Source organism: Phacochoerus africanus, chromosome 8 (genome assembly GCF_016906955.1).
Source record: "Phacochoerus africanus isolate WHEZ1 chromosome 8, ROS_Pafr_v1, whole genome shotgun sequence".
Classification (NCBI taxonomy): domain Eukaryota; kingdom Metazoa; phylum Chordata; class Mammalia; order Artiodactyla; family Suidae; genus Phacochoerus; species Phacochoerus africanus.
Window position 1 is genome coordinate 98672354 of NC_062551.1, and position 25348 is coordinate 98697701.

At 51.6% G+C, this 25348-nt stretch overlaps 1 protein-coding gene across 2 annotated transcripts in view; it reads right to left on the minus strand.

The window, feature by feature from the left end:
* Window positions 1-25348, minus strand: part of MTCL1 (microtubule crosslinking factor 1) — a 115648-nt gene that overhangs the window by 25689 nt on the left and 64611 nt on the right. The window contains exons 4-9 of one of the 2 annotated variants that reach the window (XM_047793720.1): window positions 20955-21014; window positions 19208-19282; window positions 15350-16618; window positions 14178-14324; window positions 5016-5219; window positions 3645-3827 (exon numbers count right to left, since the gene is read on the minus strand). In XM_047793720.1, coding sequence (XP_047649676.1) covers window positions 3645-3827; window positions 5016-5219; window positions 14178-14324; window positions 15350-16618; window positions 19208-19282; window positions 20955-21014 — 1938 coding nt within the window. The remainder of the gene's footprint in view (window positions 1-3644; window positions 3828-5015; window positions 5220-14177; window positions 14325-15349; window positions 16619-19207; window positions 19283-20954; window positions 21015-25348) is intronic. The other variant, XM_047793721.1, reaches the window with a different exon arrangement.

The window sequence follows — 25348 nt, forward strand, 5'->3', positions numbered from 1 at the left end:
TCAATGCCACCTAGGCTCAGGAGGAGCAGGAGGAGGGCAGATCACAGCTCTGATGTGAGAAGTGCCCCTTCTAGAAGTTTCTGCATTTTGGGCAGAGCAGAATAGAGGGGCTGCTCGGTACCAGGCAAGTCCAAGGAGCCAAGGCACTCTGTCCACAGGGGAAAGGCTGACTTTGACTTTGATGGGCCCTGAGTTAGCCACAGAGGTTGAGGGAGCAGAGTCTACTGGTCCTGGGGCTGCATCCTGAGGGATTCCTCGGTGACCGGTGGCCGTGGCAGACAAACATGAAATGTAACTGCAAGGATCTCACTCTGGAAATTACATTTGGTTCTTCGCATTTACATACTTTAATAAAAAGTATTGCATCACATCCCTGAGTGGAAAGTTGCTTCTCTTTTAATAAAGTAGTCCAATTCTGGGAAGACTGGCTGATGGAACCACAGGGTCATACTTTCGGCACTACAGCCATCTGTGTTTAAAAACCTGATTTCAGGAATTGGAATGAGTAGAAAACACGTCCATGGCCATAGGAATGCTGGCCTCACCTTCGCACTGTGGCGGGCTCTTCGAGGCGGCTGCGTGAGCTGAAAGCACTTGCGATTCCCAGGACAGTCGCTCCCTGCCACCCGTCAGCCAACGAAGTACATTCACAGAACCAAACATTTTCTAACCTGAGGTTTTCTTCTGAACTACTCCCATGGTCAACCTGATATATATAACTTTTTTAATTTAGCAAATATTAAACTCCTACGTGATGCTAAACCTGGTCTAGGTGCCAATCACTGGTGATCAAAACCACTAACCGGAGAGTTCCTGTTGTGGCTCGGCAAGCTAAGAACCCCACCAGTATCCATGAGGATGTGGGTTTGAGCCCTGGCCTTGCTCCGTGGGTTAAAGGATCTGGCGTTGGCATGGCTGTGGCATAGGCCTGCAACTGCGGCTCTGATTCGACCTCTCGCCTGGGAACCTCCATAGGCTGCAGGTGTGACCCTAAAAAGAAAAAAAAAAAAAAACCTAGCCAGGTGTAATTTTTTTTCTAACCTCTTTTGATGTGATAAATGTTGCCATCCACTGTGTTCAACTGTGAAACTGTTCCATGTGACACAAAGAAGGCCTGGGAAATTTTGTTACATGTGAATTTATCCTTGGGAAAGAAGTCAGGCCACATTTCCCATTCTGTTTATCATCTTGGGAGGTTCGCGGGAGGTTCTGGGGAGTTTCTGAGAAGGTGCGGCTCTGCTGGGCAGCCCCCAAGACACGTGCTCGGCTCTTTCGTCCAGGCCACTGGCTGGCACCCACATGGCCTGAGGGCAGAGACCTCCTCCCCCAGAAGAGCTCTCCCAGGAGCCAGCTGTCGCGTACAGTAGAGCTCATTAATCTTGTCCTCGGATGGGTGGCTCCTGACTGCCATGGAGAGAGGGGGCCAGTAAAGGCACATCTGATTCTGCTTGTCTGGATTCTAACCCTGTTGGCCCATCCACGTGCCTCCCGCTCATATGGCACAAAGTAGAAACTTGCGGGTCCATCTGTGCCTTCAAGGGGAAGAGCTGAGAAGTTAGCAATGGAAGGAGGAGGCAGAAAAGAGAGATGACATTAAAGTACGCAGCACGTGAGAGTCCAGCTGAGTGACTTCACATTATTTTTCATCTCACGGGGTAAAATTTTCCATGACTATTGTTTGAGAAACCAGATGTGTTACATTTTTTCCCTCTTTTCCAAATCACTTGGATGCATGCGTGGGAAACACCCAGCACACGGTCTCAGGGACAGTGGGTTCTTGGCACAGTGGCAACTAAGGAATACTGTCTGAGTTAATCACAGACACTTAGTAGGACTGATTGACAACGTCTCTTTTAAAAATAAAAAAACTGGGAGTTCCCGTCGTGGCTCAGTGGAAACCAATACAACTAGGAGCCATGAGGTTGCGAGTTCAATCCCTGGCCTTGCTCAGTGGGTTAAGGATCCCATGTGGCCGTGAGCTGTGGTGTAGGTTGCAGACACGGCTCAGATCTGGTGTTGCTGTGGCTGTGGTGTAGGCCAGTGGCTTCAGCTCCGATTGGACCCCTACTAGCCTGGGAACCTCCATATGCCGCAGGTGCAGCCCTAAAAAGCAAAATAAATAAGTAAATAATTAATTAAAAAACTGGTAGATTTGAAAGGATTGTTTGCAAAGTTGCACTTTACTTTCTAACTTGATTTCCACTTGAAACTCGTCCCATGAGCTAAAATCTCCCCTTGGACACTGGCATCACCACAAACATCCTAATCACTGTCATTAAAAGGCCCCTTGAAAGTAACCTCTTTCTGGAGTCCTATGACTCGGGGAAAGTGACGGGTGGGTGCATATGAGGAGAAAATGGGTCTGTGCTCATGAAGAGCTGGATGCACACGGAGAGAAGCCCTGGAGCAGACACACGCTTCCCAAAGCCCTGAGCTCAGGCGGCGCCACTTTCGTCACTTGGACCTGAGCCCGGGTCCTGCTGACACTCGTCTGCTGGCGGCGCTCTGAGGCTCCGGGCCGAGGGAGGGGCCGCAGCTGTGGAGGCCGGTGTGGGGGGAGGCCCCAGGGTGCTGCTGGCCGAGGGGCTGCAGCTGCACCCGGGGTCCACCCCGCCCGCGCCTCGCCCCAGGGCCAGGCTCTGCCGAGGGACTCACAGAGAAGCAGAGAGGGTGCATAGGGACTCAGACCAGGAAGTTCAGAAGCAGCAAAGCTCTAGCCTCTCGGGGTCCCCACGCTCCCAAACCCAGCTGCCATTTTGTGCAGCAGTGCAAAAGATCCGGGTGGCATCATCACTCGGCAGGGCCTGCCTGCCTATAATAAATGAGACCTTCGACAACACGAACAATTACTGGTTTCTACACTGAAACCCCATCTCTCTTTATACGCGCTTTAAGGTTTTCTGAAGTGTCGTTAAATACTTTTGGTTGGGACATTATGTGTTATGTGGCTTAAAAAGAACCTGGAACATGGAGTTCCCACTGTGGCACAGCGGAAACAATCTGGCCGGAATCCATGAGGATTTGGGTTCAATCCCTGGCCTCCCTCAGTGGGTTGGGGATCCAGCGTTGCTATGAGCTGTGGTGTAGGTCGCAGACGCAGCTTGGATCCCACATTGCTGTGGCTGTGGTGTAGGCCAGCAGCTGTAGCTCCAGTTTTGACCCCTAGCCTAGGAACCTCCGTATGCCGTGGGTGCGGCCCTACAAAGCAAGAAAAAAAAAAAAAGCTTGGAACACTCTATATGTACTTTTGGGGAATAAATACAATGCTGGGTCTTCCCTCCTGTGCTCTGCATTTTGCCAATTTAGAGAGGCTGCTGATGTCCACTCAGTAAACCACAAAAAAAAGCCCTAAGTTCTTTACCAGGCCATGGTCACGGCGCTGCCTTCTCAGAAGAATGGTCAAACTTCATAAGGCACAGGCCAACTCTCTCCAACACCTTTTTTTTCCTCCTTTAGAGGGACACTCACTGGCCTTGAGGGGACCCTCTTGATGTGATCTTACTGTGTCCTTAGTTATGTGTATAGCCAAGCAAACCAATCTCCTGCTCCCTGGAATACCAGCAGGTGACCTGGTGACATCGGCAGACCAGGGATCTCCTCTCCAGGGTGGGGGCCAGTCAAGGGGCCGTGACCTCGATACCCACCTGCCTGTGTGGCTGTCCCCCGTCTGTGGGCTGCAGCCATGATCCATGCTCAGCAATCTGCTCCCCCAGCGAGAAGCCACAGCCTGGCCCGTCATCATCTTGGTTTGGACCATCCAGCTTGGGGTCCCCCTGGACCCCAAGCTCCCCGAGCCTGGGAAAGGTCTCTGGAAGCTCGCTCTGAAACTGAAGGAGAGGATGATCACAGCTCCACCCCAATCCTGTTACCCTGCAGCTGGATTTTCAGCATTTGGGGAAATTACCCATTTCAGAGGTCTAGTCTTCGCTTCCCAGCCCTTTCCCCTCGCAGGCTCACTGTGGTCATTTCACTTACTGGCCCCTTTCTCCATTTAAATTGCATGGAAATTTATTAGAAAAGATTAGAAGTCTTACTACTTATCAACTATTCTGATAATGAAAATTTTTACCCTTTATAAGTTATCACTGCTCACAGATACGGTTTTAGAAATCAGAGAAAGACGAACGCCAAAGTCCTGATCAACAGAAAACTTGACCAGTATCTCTGAGCTTTGTGTGCTTAATGATGGTTTTCTAGGTCATGGATAGTTGGAAGCAGGTTGAATTAAGTTTTGAAGACTTTCTTCACCCCGAGGAGAGAATCACTGGATCTTTCCACTCCTAGGATGACTTAACGTTACGTACACTGCTCGTGAGAGTGGGAAACAGACCAATAGTCTTTGAGGGCTAAAAGGAACCAACAGTCCCAGTGCCTGGAAGCATTGGACAAGGTCGCCAAGGCCGTGGGTGTCCAGAACACGCAGACACGGGCAGCTCCAGCCCTGCCCTCACCAGAGAGCAAGGCCAGGAAGGAGCCTGCAGAGCTGGAGGTCACACTGCTTTAATCAATCAAAATCAATCAGAAAGCCAATAACTGACCCAGATCTGTTCTGAAGCTGAGAATCAAGGCCCAACAAGGAGAGGGATACAAATTCAGAGGTGGCAAGAAAGTGCCCCTGGGGGACTCAGGAGAGATCCTGCTAGAATTGCTTTGGCAGAATGGGCTCTGAGATTTAGGAACAGAAGCTGAAATGGACAGAGAAGACAATTTAGGACTAGGTTTTACAAACCAGGAAAGTGGAGTGAGGGGTGAAGGGCCTTGGTCTGATAACTGTATTGAATGCACTGATCAGCAGCAAAAGGCCTGGCACCAACCCCTGACTGCGGGATGGAGCTACACACCAGGGAGCTCTTAAAACGAGGTTAGAGGGCAGCACTGCATTTCTGCTGCCTGGGCTGGACTTGACGAAGTCATCTTAAATGTCAGAACTTGACTTTGTGTATAAGGGGAGGGGGCTGGGAGGGGCCAGGGGTGGAGAACAAAACTGCCAAGAAATGGACTCCGGGCGGCGCTACCTCGGTGGAGTCGTCCGCCTCCTCCTCCAGCTGCTTCCCCTGCCGCCAGCGTCTCAGCAGCCACCGGAGCTTGATGTAGAAGAGGAAGACATGCTGCTTCAGGGCCCGCAGCTCCTGCTGCACCAGAGGCCTCTCGTCGGCCCAGGTTCGCTCCTGCATCTCTCGCTCCCTCCACCTCAGGGCACAGAGGTGCTCCTCTGCCATCTGGAACAAGAGATAGTGTGATGAGCAGCTGTCCCCACCTGCCACCCAGGCCAAACCAAGCAATCTCAGCAAACCACCGGTTACCCGTGCCACTCTGCACCCAGCCCAGGAAACTCAAAAGCCCCCGCGCAGTTTAGTGACCTCCTTGAGGGGGTTGCTTCTGATTCAGAAGCAAGTGCTAGTTCAAGGGAGAGTGTCTGCCAGCATCGTTTTTCATTACGGGGTCTCTCGTGGTGTTCTCAGAGGTTCCCAGACTCCTTCAGGACCAGGAAAGCTGTCTGTGGGATACAGGGCTGACAGCCGTCTTTGATGCAGACCCGGCTTGCCCTCTGCACGGCAACGGTGTGGGCAGAATAAGGGGGACTCCTTCCCCTTGACTTTCTGGGCCGCCACCACCCCAACAGCAAGAGGACGAGCTAGCCTGCCCCCAGGGTGAGCACCAGGAGAGAAGACCTACCACCCACTTCCACACCCCAGACCTCGGCATCCTCTGAGGTGCGGGAGGCGGGGTGAGGCTCTCAGGAAAATAAAAGCATTGCTGAAAAGGAAACGCTCTCCATCACTCCGCTAAGTTCCTGCCTTTCAACACTCACTCGGGCGCTCATCCAAGCGAGAAACAAGTGTTGCATGTCGATGACTAATTGAAAGGTGTAGATAAAAACTTACAGATAAGGCATGGGAATAATATCACAGTAGCTAAGGCGCTAGGTGGGATGAAAGTTTCTGTTTGCAAAGGGTTAGAATTCAGTCTTACAGTTATCGGCTCTTCTCCCCTCCCCTAACACCCCCTCTTGTGCCAAAAACCAGTAGGGGGGTTTGGTTTGGTTTTCCGAAAGTGCTAGATTACAGCCTAGGAACCACGGATGGGACCATGACTGTGGCTGCCGGAGGCTGACACGCATCTGACTGCCGTGCTAAAGGCAGTGACTGCCTCGGGCACTCGATCGGCCAGGCGTTTGCACTTCACTCTGGGAACAGCACGATAATGCGATTTTACTCAGCAGTGCTGGGGCCCACGCTGGCTCTCTCCCCTGTGGATGCAGAACGGGACAGGGCAGGGAAGGGGGCGGCCCAGCAGTGTTTCCAACCTTTCTGTGTGTGACCTTGAGCTGTGGGGTGACCTGGTAAAGTTCCAGCTGCGGAGTGAAGATAACGCATGCTGGGCAGTACTGCCCACATCTCGAAGTCCTGGTCCCGGCCCTCAGGGAAGGTGAGGGCACAGCTTCCTGTGCCCTGTGCCCTCTGAACAAGCCCAGGGAACACCTCCCTGCCTCCAACCAAGGCTGGGGAGACTTTTCAACACATGTCCAGGACCTTGCCGTTTTGCTCTCAGCAGCCACAGGGATAAACTCACATTCAAACATGATTTTTGGTGTAATACAAAAATATATAAAGTTAAATTACCTATGGAGTTCCCATCGTGGCGCAGCAGAAATGAATCTGACTAGGAACCAGGAGGTTGGGGATTCGATCCCTGGCCTTGCTCAGTGGGTTAAGGATCCAGCATGGCCGTGAGCTGTGGTGTAGGTTGCAGATGCGGCTCGGATCCTGCATTGCTGTCTGTGGTGTAGGCTGGCAGCTGTAGCTCCAATTGGAACCCTAGCCTGAGAACCTCCATATGCTGTAGATGCGGCCCTAAAAAGCAAAAATCACCCAGCGATTTACCCTTTAGGTAACATGAAATTGTTCCCCTTTTGTAACAAAGTGAAACTTGACCTATAAAGGTAAGTTTTAAAAGGGGGTGCACATCCAGGGGTAAAGGATGGCACACAGCTGTGGTCTCCCCAAGTGGCGTTGTGCAAAAGGCACGCCCTTCATCCGTTTTTGACCCATTTAGATGAGCGTGACCATGGACAGCACAGGGCTGAAGTGTAACAGGCATCTCATTCTCCATAAGACATGCATCGAAAACACTGTGGTGCCCTATTTAAGGTTAACGCATTTCTGTTTTTTGTTTTATTACTATTATTATTACTTCGGTGACGCCTGCAGCACACAAAATTTCCCAGGCCAGGGATGGAACCCGCACCACAGCAGTGACCCAAGCTGCTGCAGTGACAACACTGGGTCCTTAACCTCTAGGCCACCAGGGAACTCCTAGTTTTTGTTTGTAAAGATACAGGTTATCTTTCGAGAACAAACACAAAAGGGGAAAGCTGAAGTGGCAGTTCTGATGCTTACAACTTCATTAGAAGCTGGTGGCAGGGATGGGACAGTACAGGGAGGCTGGCAGGACCCCATGTCTTGGAAACTCTGGGGAAGGTGATGTGAATGAGGGGCCATTGTGCAGAAACCCATTATTCTACAGGAGTTAAGGGCTAGTAAGGCCACAGCGAGATGAACAGCGGTCTGCTGAAGATGGTGAACTGCTGATGCTTCTGTCAGAAAATTGACCTAATACTGACAAAACGTACACATCTGCCAGACAATGAAAGTCACGGACTTACTTTCATGCCCAGAGGCATTTGGGGGCCCTTATTTTCTTTCACTCCACTGGTTCTGGCTGCAGGAAAATTCAGATTAGGTATTAGGAAGACCTTCCTGAGGCCACAATTTAAGTATGGAAACACAGGTTTTCGAGCAGGAAGGGGGACAGTTATGTTTCTGAGACACCCGAGGGGAGGAGCAGCTCGACTGGATGACTTTCCACACACCCTGCAGCTGCCCAGCCTGTGCGTGAGAGGGTTCTTTTATTTTTCTCTACTGCACCTGCAGCATGCATTAATTCCCAGGCCATGGATCAAACCCACGCCACAGCAGCAACAACACAGGATCCTTAAGCCACTGAGTCACCAGGGAACTCCGACAGTGTCCTTTTAAAACACCCCCCCCCCCCGCCGTCCTCTCTCCCTCTGTGTCTCTCTGCCCTGCAGACAGAGAAGGCTGTGCTGAAATACGGTCCATGTTTTCCTTCTGGATCATCTTTGTAAATCTATCTCCGCTTGATGTGGTCTGGTCACCTGTGCAAGTGGACCCACAGCTTTACCTGTACACTCTGTTCAGGTGAAACGGGGGAGCCCCTGAGCGGATGGCTGGGACAAGAGAACTTTGCCTGAGCTGAAGACAGACACATGCACGAGGCAGTGACACACATGGAGCTGTGGTGGCAGCTGCCCCAGACCCCCCACCCCACGTCTTACCCAGCAGACAGGGATGAGTGGTACCCATCACCTGAGCTCTGGCCACCAGAGTAACCACAAACCAGAAGGGAGCCCCTATAGCAGCCTCCAGACAGTTTTTTTCTTTTTTTGTCTTTTTAGGGCCTCACCTGCAGCATATGGAAATTCCCAGGCTAGGGGTCTAATTGGAGCTATAGCTGCCGGCCTACACCACAGCCAAGGAACGCCAGATCCAAGCCGCATCTGTGACCTACACCACAGCTCATGGCAACGCTGATCCTTAACCCACTGAATGAGGCCAGGGATCGAATCTGCATCCTCGTGGATACTAGTCAGGTTCGTTTCCTCTGAGCCATGGTGGGAACTCCCCAGATGGCTTTTCAAACGCTGGGGGGTGGCCCAAGCTGGCAATCATGATGGTCAAGGATGACTACCACACACAGTCAGCCTCTTAGATTCACGGTGCAAGTCCAAATATGTCTCCCTCAGTTGCTAAAGTCCCTATGCTTTCTTTCTTTCTTTCTTTTTTTTTTTGTCTTTTTGCCTTTTCTAGGGCCACTCCTGCAGCATATGGAGGTTCACAGGCTAAGGGTCTAATCAGAGCCATAGCCACTGGCCTACACCAGAGCCACAGCAACTCGGGATCTGAGGCACATCTGTAACCTACACCACAGCTCACAGCAACGCCAGATCCTTAACCCACTGAGCAAGGCCAGGGATAGAACCCGCAACCCTATGGTTCCTAGTCGTATTTGTTAACCACTGAGCCACGATGGGAATTCCAAAAGTCCCTATGCTTTCTTATTTGAGTTTCTCCTGCCCCACTGGGGGGCCTCCCCTCTCCTGCCCACACAGTCCCAGCCAGGACGGGATGCTCAGGGTAACCAGCCTGAGCTCCTTCAGTTAACAGACACCTGGTTTGGAGCCTCTCCCCTGCGCATGGTGCCTCGGAGCCCCTGCCACGATCTGCTAATTACAGTTTAGGTTCAAATACTTTAAGGAATCTTAAAAATTTTATTGCTGAAATTCATCTTGTAGGCCTTTTATGTCCAAATGACAATGACAGAGGAGGCTGAGCTGTCTCTGAAATAGTTTTTAGAGATGGCAAAACTGTCAGATTAAAAATCTCGGGCATCGGACTTCCCTGGTGGCCTGGGCGTTCACGATCCAGCGTTGTCACTGCTGTGGCATAGGCTGCTCCTGTTCCTCAGGTCCAATCCCTGGCCCAGGAACTTCCATGTACCACAAGCGCAGCCAAAACACCACCACCAAAACTCAGGCATCATTAAAATTGAAACGTGACTGCTACCCAATGGTTTGTGCTCCCTGAAGTTACGTGACTTATAAAGCTCGGCATTTAAGCGGGTTGCTGCAATAAGAACAGCTATCATTTCACCAGTTCATTCTGATTACCTTCATTTGTTAGTTCTCACTGAGAACACCCATTTTCCTCTGATGACATCTGATGTTACCTGGAGTGTCATGAGTGAGAATCATATCCCAAGGGCAGGAAACACAGAAAATACGAGAAAAGAGCACTAGCCTTAGCATGGGGGGAGGGGAGACTGAGAGGGACATGGGATAGAGACGGGAAATCAGAGACGCCAGGGAGCCTCCACTTCAGGATAAAGGTTTTGAAAGCTAGCGATTTCAGCTCATCCTATTCTCAAGAACCAATGAGAACATGAACTCTCCTCACTCTGCTGGCTCTGCAGATGACGGCCGCAGCCTTTAGTATCCGTGAGGCAGAGCCTGGGGTTCTCCTTGAAGAAGGGCACTCGGCCACACATCAACTTTACTCCAATGACTCATTTCTTTTGTGTGTGTGTGTCTTTTTGCCATTTCTTGGGCCGCTCCCGCGGCACATGGAGGTTCCCAGGCTAGGGGTCGAATCAGAGCTGTAGCCACCGGCCTACGCCAGAGCCACAGCAACTCGGGATCCGATCCACATCTGCAACCTACACCACAGCTCACAGCAACACTGGATCCTTAACCCACTGAGCAAGGCCAGGGACCAAACCCGCAACCTCGTGGTTCCTAGTCGGATTCATTAACCACTGCACCACGACGAGAACTCCCAATGACTCATTTCTTAAAGGTCTTTTTTGTTGTTTTTTCCAGGGTTGCAGGTGTGGGATAGAGAAGTTCCCAGGCTAGGGGTCGAATCAGAGCTGCAGCTGCTGGCCTACACCACAGCCACACCGGATCCAAGCTACGTCTTCGAACTGCATCACGGCTCATGGCAATGCTGGATCCTTAACCCACTTAGCAGGGCCAGGGATCAAACCCAAATCCTCATGGATACTAACCAGATTCTTAAACCACTGAGCCACAACAGGAACTCCTAAACCATTTTTACTTTAATAAATGTAAGAGCTTCCTTACTTTTGCATTATTTGATTAAAAATGTGTTTCTCTGAATAACAGATACACCTACTATATATAAAACAGAGGGAGTTCCCAACGTGGCTGAGCGGAAATGAATCTGACTAGGATCCATGAGGACACAGGTTTGATTCCTGGCCTCACTCAGTGGGTTAAGGACCCGGTGTTGCCATGAGCTGTGGTGTAGGTTGCAGACACGGCTCGGATCTGACATTGCTGTGGCTGTGGCGTAGGCCAGTGGCTACAGCTCCAACTCAATCCCTAGCCTGGGAACCTCCATATGCTGCAGGTGAGGCCCTAAAAAACAATAAAATAAAATAAAATAATAAAATAAAATAGATAACCAACAAGGACCTATTGTATAGCACAGGAACTATACTCAACATTTTGTAATAACCTATAACGGGAAAGAATCTGAAAAAGCATATACACATATACTTATATGTATGTGCATATTTACAGTGTTGTATGTTTCAGTAGTACATATATATTTATATGTATGTCACATACATATATATATGCATTACTGAATTGGTGTGCTATACACCCGAAACACACAATACTGTAAATCAACTATACTTCAATCAAAAAAACAATCCCTCTATTTGAATCTCATTAGTGAAGGGCCAGAGAAAAGGACCCTGAAATCCTATGAGGATACCCATTGGTGGCGTTTGATTGCTCTATAGTGGCTCCCATGTCATCTGTGGGGGCTAGTCAATAACAGAACCTTCTGGATCCTCTTGATCTACAAGAAGTTTATTCTTTTCCTGTCCATTTTCGCTAACGGAACACTAAAACTTACATGGACAACTAGTGGCTCCTAGTTAGGATGCTGTACTCCCTCCAGTGTCACAAAAACACAGAGAGGCTTCAGCAGAAGTTTCTATCCAGAGTCAGTCCACTGCCACACAAGTGCATCCACTCACGCACATCTGCAGAAAGTTGTCACACAGCACACAGACTTCCTCTGGAAAACAAATACTTCCCTTCATCACCAAGTTCCCAAAAGATCAGACAGTAAAGCATCCTTGGCCCACTCGCCTAAGTTTCAATGATGCACCAAACACACTCATCGCATCCTGTCCATGAAGGCGGTTTATGTAAACACACCCCCTCCGTGGCTCCCAGGCTGTGGACACCTGTTCATCCTGACAACATAACCACCTTCCCTGTGTTTTTGCTGGGGACCCACAGCCCACCCTTCCCCGGAGGGGCGTGTCCCACGTCCATTTACTCTGCTAATTTCCTGGACCTCTGCAGTGAAGGTGGCTTATAAATTACGTTCCACACTTTAAGACAACATCACTATCTCCACATAACCAAAAAATAAAAAAATAAACAAAAATAAACAAGGCTTTTCACTGCAGCCCCTGCCTAGAGAGCAGCCTCACTGCTTACTTGCTACGACTCCATCCTACCGCCATCCCCGTGACCTCATGTCCCATGAGTCCATTTTGCCTGGCCAGCTTGGCCACCACTTCTTTCAAAAGCGGTTTATTGGGTCAACACCTGTGCACACATACTTGGCATCGAGCCCACATCATTTGATCGAGGCTGGTATGTCACAGCTGAGGCGGCAGGGACTGCACCAGCTTCCTGTGCTCGCTGACTGAAGGATGAGAGGAGGAGCTCAAGGGAAGAACGCTGAGATTTCTGACCCATCCTCCAGGCACAGGCTCGGCATCACTTACGTGTGAAATCTGACCGGTGCCCAGGCTCGGCTGCTCCTCATTCAGAACTATTTTTAAGGCACCCTACACATTCCAAACCACATATGCCACACCCTGCTCTCTTAACAAATGGGACTCTCTGGGCAGATCTGTCGGGAACCACGGGGAGCAAAGGCAGGGAGGGGCCCGGTGCCACCGGAGAGCATCTACGGAGATGAGCAGGCAACAGAACACGGGTCCTTCTTAAGTCTGGCTGCTGTCTTTCTCTGAGCGACTAACTGGCGTGTGGTTGCATGCATGGGTTAGTGAGAGCCCGGGGGCTCTGACAGCTCTGTCAGGTGGGGCATGGAGATACCATCCCCTCCCAGGCTCAGTGTGAGCCACCGCACAGATCCATCACCTGCTAACACGCTGCAGTGTAAGAAAGTAGTATAATTTTTCACCTTGTTGTTATCATCACTGCTGCTGCCAGTATTACTAATACTGGTCAACACCTGACCTCAGTTAAACCCGGCCAAACACCCAAATCTTCCCAAATAAGTGCTTATCTTCTTTCCCCTTTCCCTAAACATGCACATCTGTAAGGCAAACACAGACATTCCGTTTCACATACGGACCTTGAGAAATCTGTGGGTCTCCCCTGAGACCCAGACCCCTATAAGAGCCTAACGACAGGGGCTGTGATACCCCTTGCGGCCTGGCGTCTCTGCCAGCAGGACCTATTTCCCGCTCCTTATTTCAGTTGTACTTTATGTTTACACAGCACTTAGCTGTTTTAGGTACTTTCTCAGTCAACAACTCACTAGAAAATCAACTGCATACAACCAAGTGAGGCCAGCAGGGCAGTACTTTGACTCCCATTTTACAGCTGAGAAAGCAGAGGCTCAGAGACTTGCCTGAGAAAGAGCTAGAAATGGGCTCAGCTGGCTGGAGCCCGGGCTCCGAGGCCCACACCAGGATGCACGTCCTGACTGGGGACCCATGGCCTCATCAGGGTGCTGGCTGCAAGCTGAGCCCAAGGCCCTCTGTGCACCACATTTTGTGGTCAAACGCCTGACTTTTTGCCAAGTGAGCTTTCGTCGACTTTCAGGTGTGAAAGCCTCCCCGTGCTTCCTCTCCCCTGACTTCTGGGATCTGCTGTGACGCCTCAGAGCTGAAGATAACACCCCCTCAGGAGTTGATGAACAAGGACCCAACCTTCCCCAGTGCAGAACAGGCTGCTCCAACCCTGGAGGAACCTGCCTGACTGGCAGGACCAGAGAGAGGCAGGGACTCATCCTCAGCCACCTGTCCAGTCCTGGGTGGAATTACTTGCATGAAAGAGCCTTCCCTGATGGGACAACTATTTCATACAATGGAGGATCTGTGGTGGCCGCAGGCTTTGTGGACATGGGTTGCTATGGAAACAGAGTCGCCTGAAGAGCCCTGGGTCAGGGCAGCAACCGGAATCTGCCTGACAGCTGGAGGACCATCAAGACAAAATATAGGGCCGGCTCATGACACAGGGGGATATACGTGGCTTTCAGTGCTGCTCCTTAGTGTCTGACAAGAAGCCACAGAGTGCTCACGCATCGATCTCATGTGCTTTGCACCATTTCCAGTCCCCCTGCCCTCACCCTGGGTGGACCCTCCAGTGCAACTGCAGGCAATGGATTCTGATTCCTGGTTCCACATCACCCCACTACCACCCCCCTCCCTGTTCTCAGGGAGGAAGCATCACAGTCAGACCCACAACCAAGGAAGGGTGGGAGGGCGTGGCAGTGGGACTGGCCCCTGCTGACCTCCAGGTTGAAGCAGCTCTGGGCTCCAGGCCGGCAGCTCCCAGCGTCCCCGTCAGCTCGGCGGTGCAGCTCCCGTGCAGCTCGGAGATGCGGGCGCCCTCGCTCCTCCCCTCGTTCCTGCCACTCCATCTGATCTCTCAGTTTGGACTGTTAGGTGCATGGGAGGGATTTGTTTTGTCTTTTGTTTTGTCTTTTAAAATTTTAAACAAAACACAAAGGACAAGGGGGGGGGCGGGTAGAAGGCTGGAAAACTACAGGACGAAGAAAAGCATGACCAGAGAAACCAACGGAAACACAGTGGCATGAGAGAGAGAAGAGAACAGAGCCAAGATGAAGATGAGCAAAACTGCGGGCTGAAAGATCTGAAAAGCAAAAAGAGAAAGAGGGGGAAGAATGCAACACGCTGGTGATGGGGTGCATGCACTGGGGATGCAGGATAGGGCTGGCCCGTAAGCGCCACCCACGAAGGATACAGAAACAAGGCTGCTGCTTCCTCACAGTGGTCAGGCAGCAGAAACCAGTCCAGGGTGGCAGCTGGGTCACGGCCAAGGGCGGCGCAGGGGAGCGCAGTCCCGGGGCTACTCCACTCGCGCCCTGGGCTCCGGAGGTGCCATCCAAACCATCCTTCTCTCCGCCGCCCTCCTCGCCGGCCAGGCTGCATCGCAGAGGGAGCGGTGGGCAGCCTAGGCCATCAGGGCTGAACCGTCCCGGGCCGGCAAACCCAGGGAGGGACGCGCTCCTGGCAAGTCTGCTAATTGTTGTTTGAACTGTTTTAAACTCCTCTTTGCTTCTTCATCAGGATGGCTGGTCGTTTGGGATGCCCAGAAAAGGAGCAGGGATGGGCTGTGCCGAGCCCTAGCGCTTCCAGCGGGATTAGCCTTGTGTCAAGAGGGAGGCCCTCTGAGCCAAAAGCATCGGCGCAGTTAAAAGTAAGAGGGGAGGGGGAGAGAAACAAGGAAACAAAAGAGAACTAACCAAACCAAACAAACCAAACCAAACCAAAGGAGAAACCCAACCAAGAGAAAGGTTTTGGTTGAAACTTGAGGCTTGAGTACAATGCAGGTTTGCAATCATAACCAAGCAGCCGTGAGCAGGATGAGCTGGAGAGCAAGGCCAGCCAGGAGGAGGAGGAGCAGGAGGGAGCAGGGAGGCCGAGCCTGAAGCCCCCTTACCTGCAGGTCCGGGCCCAGCTCCTTCCCCAGGTTCCCGACTGGGGAGTCCCGGGATACGGAGGTCACAGTGGACAGGAAGCTGGACGACTCAGTGAGGTGGGGCAGTGGGGACAGGCCCTCCAGCCGCTCCCTCAGGCCATCCCCCAGCCGTTCCACCTGCTCCAGGAAGGCCTGGAGCTCTGTCCTGAAAGCCTTCATCCTCGTGTTCAGGGTCCCCAGCAGCTGGGGCGCCTTGTCCGCCCCCGCTCCCCTCTCCCCGGCCCCGGGCGAGGTCTCGCTGCCCTGCAGCGCCGTGTCCTCGAAGCCATCGGTGTCGGCGATGATGCGCTCCACCGTCCGCTCCAGCCGCTCGGCCTCATGCCTGATGCTCGCCAGGCGCTCTGAGTCCTCCCGGGCCCTCAGCAGCTCTGCCGGGCACTCACCAGCCTCCGATGGCTTCCCACTGCTGAAGCCCGATGTTTTCTCAAAGGTCTCCTCCGAGTCGCTCTCACCGCCAATGGGGCCCTCCCGCCGGGGCTGAGGTGGCCGGCCATCCTCCCCATCGCTCTCCTTCTTGCCCGCATCGCTGTCAGCATCGCTGTCACGGGGGCTTGGGGCGCAACGCTGGGCGGACAGCAGCACACGGTTCTCATGCTGCAGCGTCAGCACCTTCCCGCTCAGCTCACTGATCTGCAGCCGCGCCGCCTGCAGCTCGTCCTGCAGGGGCACCCCCCTGGCGCCCTCAGCCAGCCAGCCAGGCTCTGGCCGCGGGTCGAACTTGAACTTGCTCAGCTCGTGCGTCAGCTGCCGGTTGTGGTCCTCGATCTCGGAGATGGACCTCCGCAGCAGTTCCGCCTCCTCCTCCACGAACTGCAGGTGTCTGCGCAGCTCAGTGCAAGACTCCAGGGAGTCACTGAAGGGGGAGGTAGGAAGGCCGGGGAGGGGGTCCCGGCCCACAGCCTCACGCTCGTGCTGGCCCCGCAGGTCTTCCATCTCCGCTTTGAGGCCCCGGTTCTCCACCTCCAGCTCCACGATCTTGCGGCCCAAGATGTTGGCCTCCTCCTCCACCAGCTTCAGCCGCAGCTTCAGCTCCGCCTCCCGGGTGCTGGGTGGCCCACCGGCCTCCCCTGTGGGGAGGGGGCTGTCCACCTCCCCGTAGAGGGCCTTGTACCTCTGCAGCTCCTGCTCCAGCCCGTCCTTCTCCCGTCCCAGCCTAGCCATCTTTCTGAGCATCAGCGAGCCCTCCTCCTTGGCAAACTGGAGCTGGCATTTCAGGTCGGCACTGTCATCCTGCCAGGAGAGAGTGCCGGGAGAAGGGTTATTTGAAAATACCAAATGTTCCTGTTTTCGACACGTTTCCTTGCGCCTCGTCCCCAACACACGCAAACACAAAACACCGATCTCTCCATTAGCGCAAGGAGTCACGCAGAGAGGGGCCAAGACCCAGCCAGTGGCCTTCACTGGGGGACAAAGGCCTGCCGTCTGTGGCTTTGTCACAGAAACAAGGGAAACCAAACCATTAGTTTGGAAAAGCGTGCACGTGAAAACCATCACCCAGGTGATGAATAAATGCAATGAAACCCATCACCATCAGCAACCCGGCGACACCCCCTTACTCTGTGGGCCCAACCCAACTGGTAAGAGGCCCCAGACCCCTCTCCAAGGCCAGGGCAGGTCGACAGGCCTCTGTGGCCACGTCTCCTTGGGCCACTCACTTCCTCCCTCATCAGAGGGGCCAGCGTCACACAGGAATTACCAGCATGGGGAGGCCAGGTGACCCCCAATCAGAGCCTGGCTTTCTGCGGACTTGCTGAGAAGCTGAACACAGTGGCCACCCTTCCCTCTGCATATCACAGCGATGACATGAGGGCAGATCAGGAGAGGGTCAGCATGGGGTACTTGGGAAGCCGAGTTGCAGAGTGAGTACCAGGCTCCACTGGTTACTATGAACTGGTTACTGCAAACCTAAGACCTGGGAGATTCATACCCTCTCCCCGTGCAAACGTGCCTTCAGAGCCTTTGTTACCTGCACTCCCTTTAATGGCTGTAACACACAAGGAAATTAAACTCAGAAACCCCAGGCAAGGTGTTAAATAGTTAAAACATGAGACACCATGCTCGGGGACAGGGGAGGACCCTTGAGGGCCACTGGAGCAGGTTCTCTGCTCCTAAAAGCTCACACTGCCTGGCTGAGGTCAGGAAGGCACTTTCTGGACCAACTGTCAAGAGGACTCAGCTATCCCAGGGTCGGTCTTGACACCCTGACACCACATGAACTCTGGACTAGGGCCGGCACCAGTGTCTTACTAGTCACCTTCAGTGGCTGGTGACAGTAACCACTGTTGAAATTTCACGATTTCTCGCTCTGTGATTGGCTATCAAGCTTAACAGGCTGTCATGGGGACAAAGACTTTGGCAAAAGCTCCCCCATCACACAGACTCAGCACCAGGCGGGTAGTGGTCAGGCCCCATCAGCCCAGGGGAAGGGCGTCATCAAACCGATCTCCCCAGCAGGTCAGCCGCGGGGAGACCCTGGCAGATCACCCTGGTGCGCTAGCGGTGCTCACCCCTAGAGATCATGGCTCATCCTCCACCATGGTTTCCATGTGCTTCTGGCGTGTACTCCCCATGGAGCAGAAAGACACAGAGGCCTCCTGGATGCCCCCAACTTCCCCCCGTCCACCCCACCCAGAGACCCCCTGCCCACACCACGAACCCAAGGAAGGAAGGAAAAATGGAGTGACGGGGAAGATCCAAGGAAAAACCTGAGGTCAGAGCCACACTGATGGTGGCCATGGTGCTGCCTGTGCACCCTCTGAGGGACAGGCTCTCACCGCCACCTCTCAGCAGAGGACCAACTGGTCCTGCCCCTCCATCCACAGCCTGAGCTTTAAGTATTTATCTGCACTACCTTCTACAGGAAGAAATTCCCCAAGAGCCCTCGAATTGCCTTGACTTCTGGAAACCCTGCACCCCCCGCTGCCGTCTCCCATGGATCTGAGTCTGGTGACAAACCAGACCATCCTCCCGTCTCCCAAGTCAGCTACAGCGGCAGGAGGCCGTGATGCCCTAAGGATTGTCCAATCCGTAGATTACTTGGGGGCAGATCAAATATCCCCCAATCCTTCCTGCTCCTTAAAGAAAGAAACTACCTGCATATGCATAACTGACTCCCTTCGTTGTACAGCAGAAATCATCACAACCTTGTAAATCGTACATCAATAAAACTTAAAAAACAAGAAAGAAACTATCCCCACACCAGGAATTCTATTGTGTGACTGATGAAAGCATGCTTCACTTCCACTCCACACCCATGCACCCCAAGTCCTGCCACCAACGCTAGGGCAACTTTTTCAAGAAAGGCAATCCTTGAGCCAAGGGGGCATGTGGGTTTAACCAAGGGCTCAGACTTCCTCACTCGGTAGAGGTTGCTGGAGCCAGCCCTCTGGGGAAGCGGGGCTGGCTCAGCCCATTCCGGGGGTGGGAAGCTGACTCCTAATAAGGTGAGGAATCACAGCCTCGGCTGAGGCAGAGGGGGCTGGAAAGCCATCTTATGTGGTAACCGTAGACTTTCTAGAACTCTGCCAAGACTCCGGGGGAGGGGTCCAAGCCAACGTCAGGTTCTGGTTTCAGGAGATGGTCAGATGGCTCCAGAAACGCAGAACAAAAGCAAGTCCAATAACCTTCCCCCGTGACACTTTCCGCTGCAGGCAGAGAAGGCAAGCGCACCACGGAGGGGGACACACACAGGGCCACTGCCACCGCCACCAGAGGAAAGGCCTTGTCAAGCAACAGAAATATATCGCGGCGGGTATATATTCTTGGGCTTGCAAGCCTGCGGTAAGCCAGCACCCACACGCTGGCGGCTCGTGCTCCTACCTTGCGCCGGGGCGCCAGTTTCCTTTGAGTTTTGGTTGCAGACCTGCAGTTCCCAAGGCGCTCCGATCCACCGCTCTGCTGGACAGAAACTCCTTGCTCAGGGTCTCTCCCCTCTCCTGTGGGGCAGCGGCCACCCTCCAAGCCTGATTCCCCCAGGCGAGCGCACCTCGGGCTCTCCGCCCCGCCCCGGGGCAGACACGACCCTCTTCAGGACCCGGGACCTGAAACAGGCTCAAAGCCCAGGGGGGTGGAAGCACCCAGCAGTGGGGAGATTCTGGTGCTCCATCAGTGGATTCCAAAGTGAGATGTGGGGGGCACAGAGAACAGTCAACCATCAGCCCTCCTGCCGCTCATGTAGCCTGGACCCCCTTTGAACGATGCTCTGGGGGCAGGGACTCTGGAGAAGGGACAAAGCCAAGGGAGTCAGGCATGGGACTTGCTGCCTATGATTACTGCTCGCTGAGAGCTCAGGGCGCTGACCCCCCCCAGTGGTGCCTTGGTCTCTCCAACACCTCATACTAGCAGCAATTTGAAATATTAAGAATAAAGGAATCCAGGAGTTCCCATTGTGGCGCAGCGGAAACGAATCCCACTAGGAACCATGAGAATGCGGATTCAATCTCTGGCCTCGCTCAGTGGGTTAAGGATCCAGCGTTGCCATGAGCCGAGGTGTAGGTCACAGGTGCGGCTCAGATCCTGAGCTGCTGTGGCTGTGGCATAGGCTGGCAGCTATAGCTCCAACTGGATCCCTGGCCTGGGAACTTCCATATGCTGTGGATGTGGCCCTAAAAAGCAAAAAATAAATTAATTAATTAAAAAATAAAAAACAAAACAAACAAACAAACAAAAAAACAGAATAAAGGAATCCAGAAAAGCAAGTGTTCAGAAAAGCTAAGGAAGGCCTGAAGGACACATGCTACACTCTTACCGTCATTGGAGAGAACACCTCACTTTCAGTGAGGACAGTTTAAGACACTGGTCAGCTTGCGCCCTTTTTTGGGGGGACTTGCCCAGGACATGCGGAAGTTCTTGGGCCAGGGATCGAACCCGAGCCACCACAGTGACAATGCTAAATGCTTAACCACTAGGCCACTAGGGAACTCCCAAGCTTGTGCATTTTTTAAAACCCAACACCATGCTTTATGGACAACACGACAACAGCTGTTGTCGTGAATGACCTCAAAGGCCAAAATGCCTGTCACCAGTTGTGAGCACAGCAGAGCCCTGGGCAGCACCAAACTATGCCACCTAGGAAGCCATTGTGTTCGTTGATATCTTTTTTTTCTTTTTGCCTTTCCTAGGACCACTCCTGTGGCATATAGAGGTTCCCTGGCTAGGGGTCGAATCGGAGCTGTAGCCACCAGCCTACACCACAGCCACAGCAACTCAGGATCCGAGCCGCATCTGTGACCTACACCACAGCTCACGGCAATGCCGGATCCTTAACCCACTGAGCAAGGGCCGGGACCGAATCCGCAACCTCATGGTTCCTAGTCGAATTCGTTAACCACTGCGCCACGATTGGAACTCCTGTTCGTTGAATTCTTAAAGACGTCACCAGCAGATGGATGCAGAAAAGAGCTCTTAGTTTGGGAAGACAATTTTCACTCCACAAGGCTTCAAATGAGTCCAGATGTTTGGGCAGGTCATGCTCCCTTGACTATGTTAAAGGTGATGCTGACACTTCCGGAGAAAATTCCAAACTGCGTCTTGCGGGAATGTGACATAAGAATGGAACACTGCTTACCTGGGTGAAGGCCTTCTTTTCTTTGTATGTTTCCCGGCTACCTCTTCTCTTCAGGGAACTCTGAAATAGAGCCAAGTGACATTCTGTTACAGAGGGGTGACACCTGGGAGCCAGCAGTAGATGGCACATCCCCTCTAGGAGGGGCTGCACACAGTGGACAGTGGCTCTTTTTGTCACTGGATTCAAGAAAGAAACTTGGAGTTCCCGTCGTGGCGCAGTGGTTAACGAATCCGACTAGGAACCATGAGGTTACGGGTTCGGTCCCGGCCCTTGCTCAGTGGGTTAACGATCCGGCGTTGCCGTGAGCTGTGGTGTAGGTTGCAGACGCGGCTCGGATCCTGTGTTGCTGTGGCTCTGGCGTAGGCCGGTGGCTGCAGCTCCGATTCAACCCCTAGCCTGGGAACCTCCATATGCCGCGGGAGCGGCCCAAAGAAATAGCAAAAAGACAAAAAAAAAAAAAAGAAAGAAACTTGAGTCAAGATGTAAAGGCAGCTGCATAAGCTAGGGGAGATCTTCAAATCCTGATTTTTTTTTTTTTTTTTTAAGGGCCGTACCCGGAGCATAAGTAAGTTCCCAGACTAGGGGTTGAACTGGAACTGCAGCCACAGCAATGTGGCATCCGAGCCATATCTGTAACCTACACTGCAGCTTGCAAAGCAGCAGGTTCCTGAACCCACTGAGCCTTAACCCACTGAACCAGAAGGGAACTCCCAGAAACAATTACAATTCTAGCTGCCCCTGAGCTTCAAGGAGGCTGGAGGCCTGGGGAGAAAGGAAATTGAGAGAGGAACAGAAATTATGCAGTCAGCATGGGTGTGGGCGCTCCCTGGCCAGCCGAGGAGTGGAAGCTTATTGCTAAACCCCAGGTGCAGAAGTGATTCTCTTTCCTTTAGCTCAGCAGGTTACAGACCTGGATTGTCACTGCAGTGGCTTGGGTCACTGCTATGGTGCAGGTTCGATCCCTGGTCCTGGAACTTCCACCTGCCACAGACTTGGCAAAAAAAAAAAAGCAAGATCAAACTACAAAGAGAAGCACCACCTCCTCCAACAGGGGAAGGTGAGGCTGTCTCAAGAGCCTGGGTTTTCCAGGATTCTTCATGCGGCAGTGAAGGGCTTTGATTTGAGTGAGCCAGTGAGATGAACACGTCTGAGGGTTCCCTGCATAGAGGAGTTACCAGGAAGCAAAAGGGATGGAGGGAGACTGTGCCCCAGGCTTTACCCTGAGCAACTGAGCTCTGGAACAGGGTGGCCACCAGCGCCTGCACGAGAACAAGGCATGTGCAGAGCCTGCCTTCCACAAGCCGCCAGCCGCCAGCCCCGCACACACTCTCCAAGGAACAGAAAACAGTCTCTGCACTTGCCAAAAGCCATCTCTCTAGAAGCCAGAGTAAACTAGAAACAGAGACAGAAGTTTCTGGAAATCTAGGCAGAGTCATGGGACACTTTCTGGGGGAGGCCCCTCTGTGGGGAGGGGGCCAGGCACAGATGCCTCTGACCTGCCCTGGGCGCTTTCCGCCTTGCCCAGCCCTGAACAGAACTGAGCCCTGCGATCCTCCTAGCGAATCACAGGACAGGCGGGGGGCTGTGGGATCTCTGACTCAGATCCCATGCCTGATGGCAACGACGATGAAAATCATTGAAAGGATTGAAATTAACCAGCAATAGGAGACATAAAACTCTGGCGATGGACATGCATGCTGGGTGCTGTCTGACGGGAAGACCCTATGTCATAAAGAATCATGTCTCCCAAATCACTTCATAAGCATGATGTCATTTTAGCCAAATTCCTCTCTAGTTCCATATAGTATAATATATATAGTGTATTACACATACAAATAAACGCAAAAAGTGTGTGTGTGAGTATATGTACATATCAAACAAGGCTTTTTGTGTATTTGTAAACAGAAGAGGATGGAATGACGTGACAAAATGATTCAAAAATTCAGCTAGGGCGGAGATTGGCAAACTATGACGGTCAGGACCAACCAACCCACAGACTGTTTTGTGAGTAAGTTTTACTGAGAGCATCCTTGTCTGTGGATCAGGAAAAAAAAAAAAAAAATAGATCCACACCACAAACTAAAACAATTTCAGAGGGAGTTCCCTGGTGTCTAGTGGTTGGGACTCAGTGCTTTCATCACTGTGCCCAGGGTTCGATCCTCAGTCTGGGAACTGAGATCCCACGTTAAGCTGTTTGCACGCCATGGCCCAAAGAAAAAAAAAAATTTTTTTTTCAGATAAATTAAAGGTCTAAAAGTAGAAATCACACACAAACACAAACCCAAACACTTTAGAAAGAGATGAATTTCTATTTGTTCTTGGGGCATGAATTTTATAAACACAAAAAACAAAAGCTGAAACAGCCAACAAGGAAAAGACAGAGTGGATTGGTAAGATTTAAAATTTTTATATTATCAAACTAAACCATTTGTGGAGCACAATGGGTTAAGAATTGGATTACACCGGCTTTAGTTGCTGTGGAGGCAAGGGTTCAATCCCCAGCCCAGAGCAGTGGGTTAAAGGATCCAGCATTGCAGCAGCTGTAGTTCAGATTCAACCCTTGGCTTGGGAATTTTCATGTGCTGCAGGTACGGCCATTAAAAATAATAATAAATAAATAAACCACTTATAGTATTAAAAAAGCAAAGTATAAAATGGAAGATAAAAAGGTTTTTTGAACACAAGACAGACAAAAAAATTATAATATTTTGCAGGCAACAGGAAAATCATTTTACTAAGAGAATAAACAAATAGCCATGAACATGATAACTAGTAATTAAAACAACAAGGTATCAGTTCTCACTTAGAGATTTCTGGACCAAAAAAAGTTTGACACAGCATTAGCAAGTGTCTGCCACAGAGGCAGCCCCCCCCACCCCTGCACTGATCAGCAACAGTAAGGGGTCCCACTGAACTTCAGACAAGTACACACAGGAATCCCACCCCTGGGAATGTCCCCTATGGATAAACACAGCAATGTTTGAAGATTTATGAATGAATCAAGAATGCTGATCACAGTACCTTTTATAACAGTAAGTGAATACTGCACAGGGTTATTAAAATGATGTTTCTGAAGAATACTTTAAGATTCAGGAAATGGAAAGGAAAGTGAAGGTGACAAACAGCATGCATTTTTTAATTTCAATTTATATCTAAAAAACTACCAGTATACATACGTATTACATGTGTATGTGAGAAAAGCAGGACTAGAGAAATGTGCATTAAAATGTTAATAGTGGGGAGTTCCCATCATAGCGCAGCAAAAATGAATCCAATGAGGAACCAAGAGGTTGTGGGTTCCATCCCTGGCCTTGCTCAGTGGGTTGAGGATCTGGCATTGCTGTGGCTGTGGTGTAGGTCGGCAACTGTAGCTCCGATTAGACCCCTACGCTGGAAACTTCCATGTGCCGCACTTGCGGCCCTAAAAAGCCAAAAAAAAAAAAAGTTAATAGTGATCCTCTTCAGATGATAGAATTACGAGTGATTCTAATTTTCTTTTCTGTGGCTTTTCCAAGTTTCTAAATTATCTATAGCGAATACAATTTCCTTTGCAATTAACACAAAAACAGGAAACTAAAATCTGTAAAGAGGTCAGAGACAAGAGGCTGTCACCGACACCCCATGCAGAATCACAGTGCGCTTCATCGGAAGTTATCCACGCCAACTTCTGGGTCTCCTCCCACAAGGCGATGTTGTTTTTCTAGGTCTGGTCCTTGAAGGGTAACTGATCCAGACACCAATGGTGAAGAAGACCAGGGAGCCCCCGAGGGTTCCCCACAGCACCACAGGTCCTCTGCACACACTCCCTCAGCACGGCGGGGCCCCTGCATACTCGCCCCCTCCCGAGTCTCAACCAGGGCAGTGCCCTGGCTGTACCTGCCAGCCACCCTGCGTACAGGGATATTCTATGAGCATCATGCCTGTTCACCCGTCTGATGACTCAGAGCCAGCGGACAGTCTCTTCCAAGAAACAGTAAGGAAAGGGGTCAATGTCAAGAACCCAGAAGGGGGACTGGCCTGTGACTCAAGCCCACTTCCTTTTCAAATCTGGCCAACTGCCAGCACATCAACTCTCAAGTCCTATTGAAAAGGAAAAGAATTCAGCTTGAATCCCAACTGAATCCACCTAAGGCTGATGCATTTGCTGAGTAATGAATGAATATGATTCAATACAATTTAAAGTTAGGCAATTATTTGGACTTTCACGTCAATTCTTGATGTTTCTTAATTTAAATGAGCCAGTGTCCTCCAAGCAATTTCAGAGAAACTATCAAGCTCTCAATTGCTAAAAAGGTTCAGAGACAGACACTGGGCTTAAAATTTAGATTGGGAATAAAAGGTGGCAAATGAAAATTAGGATGCTCTCACACTGTGAGTCCTGAGGGAAAGTGGGT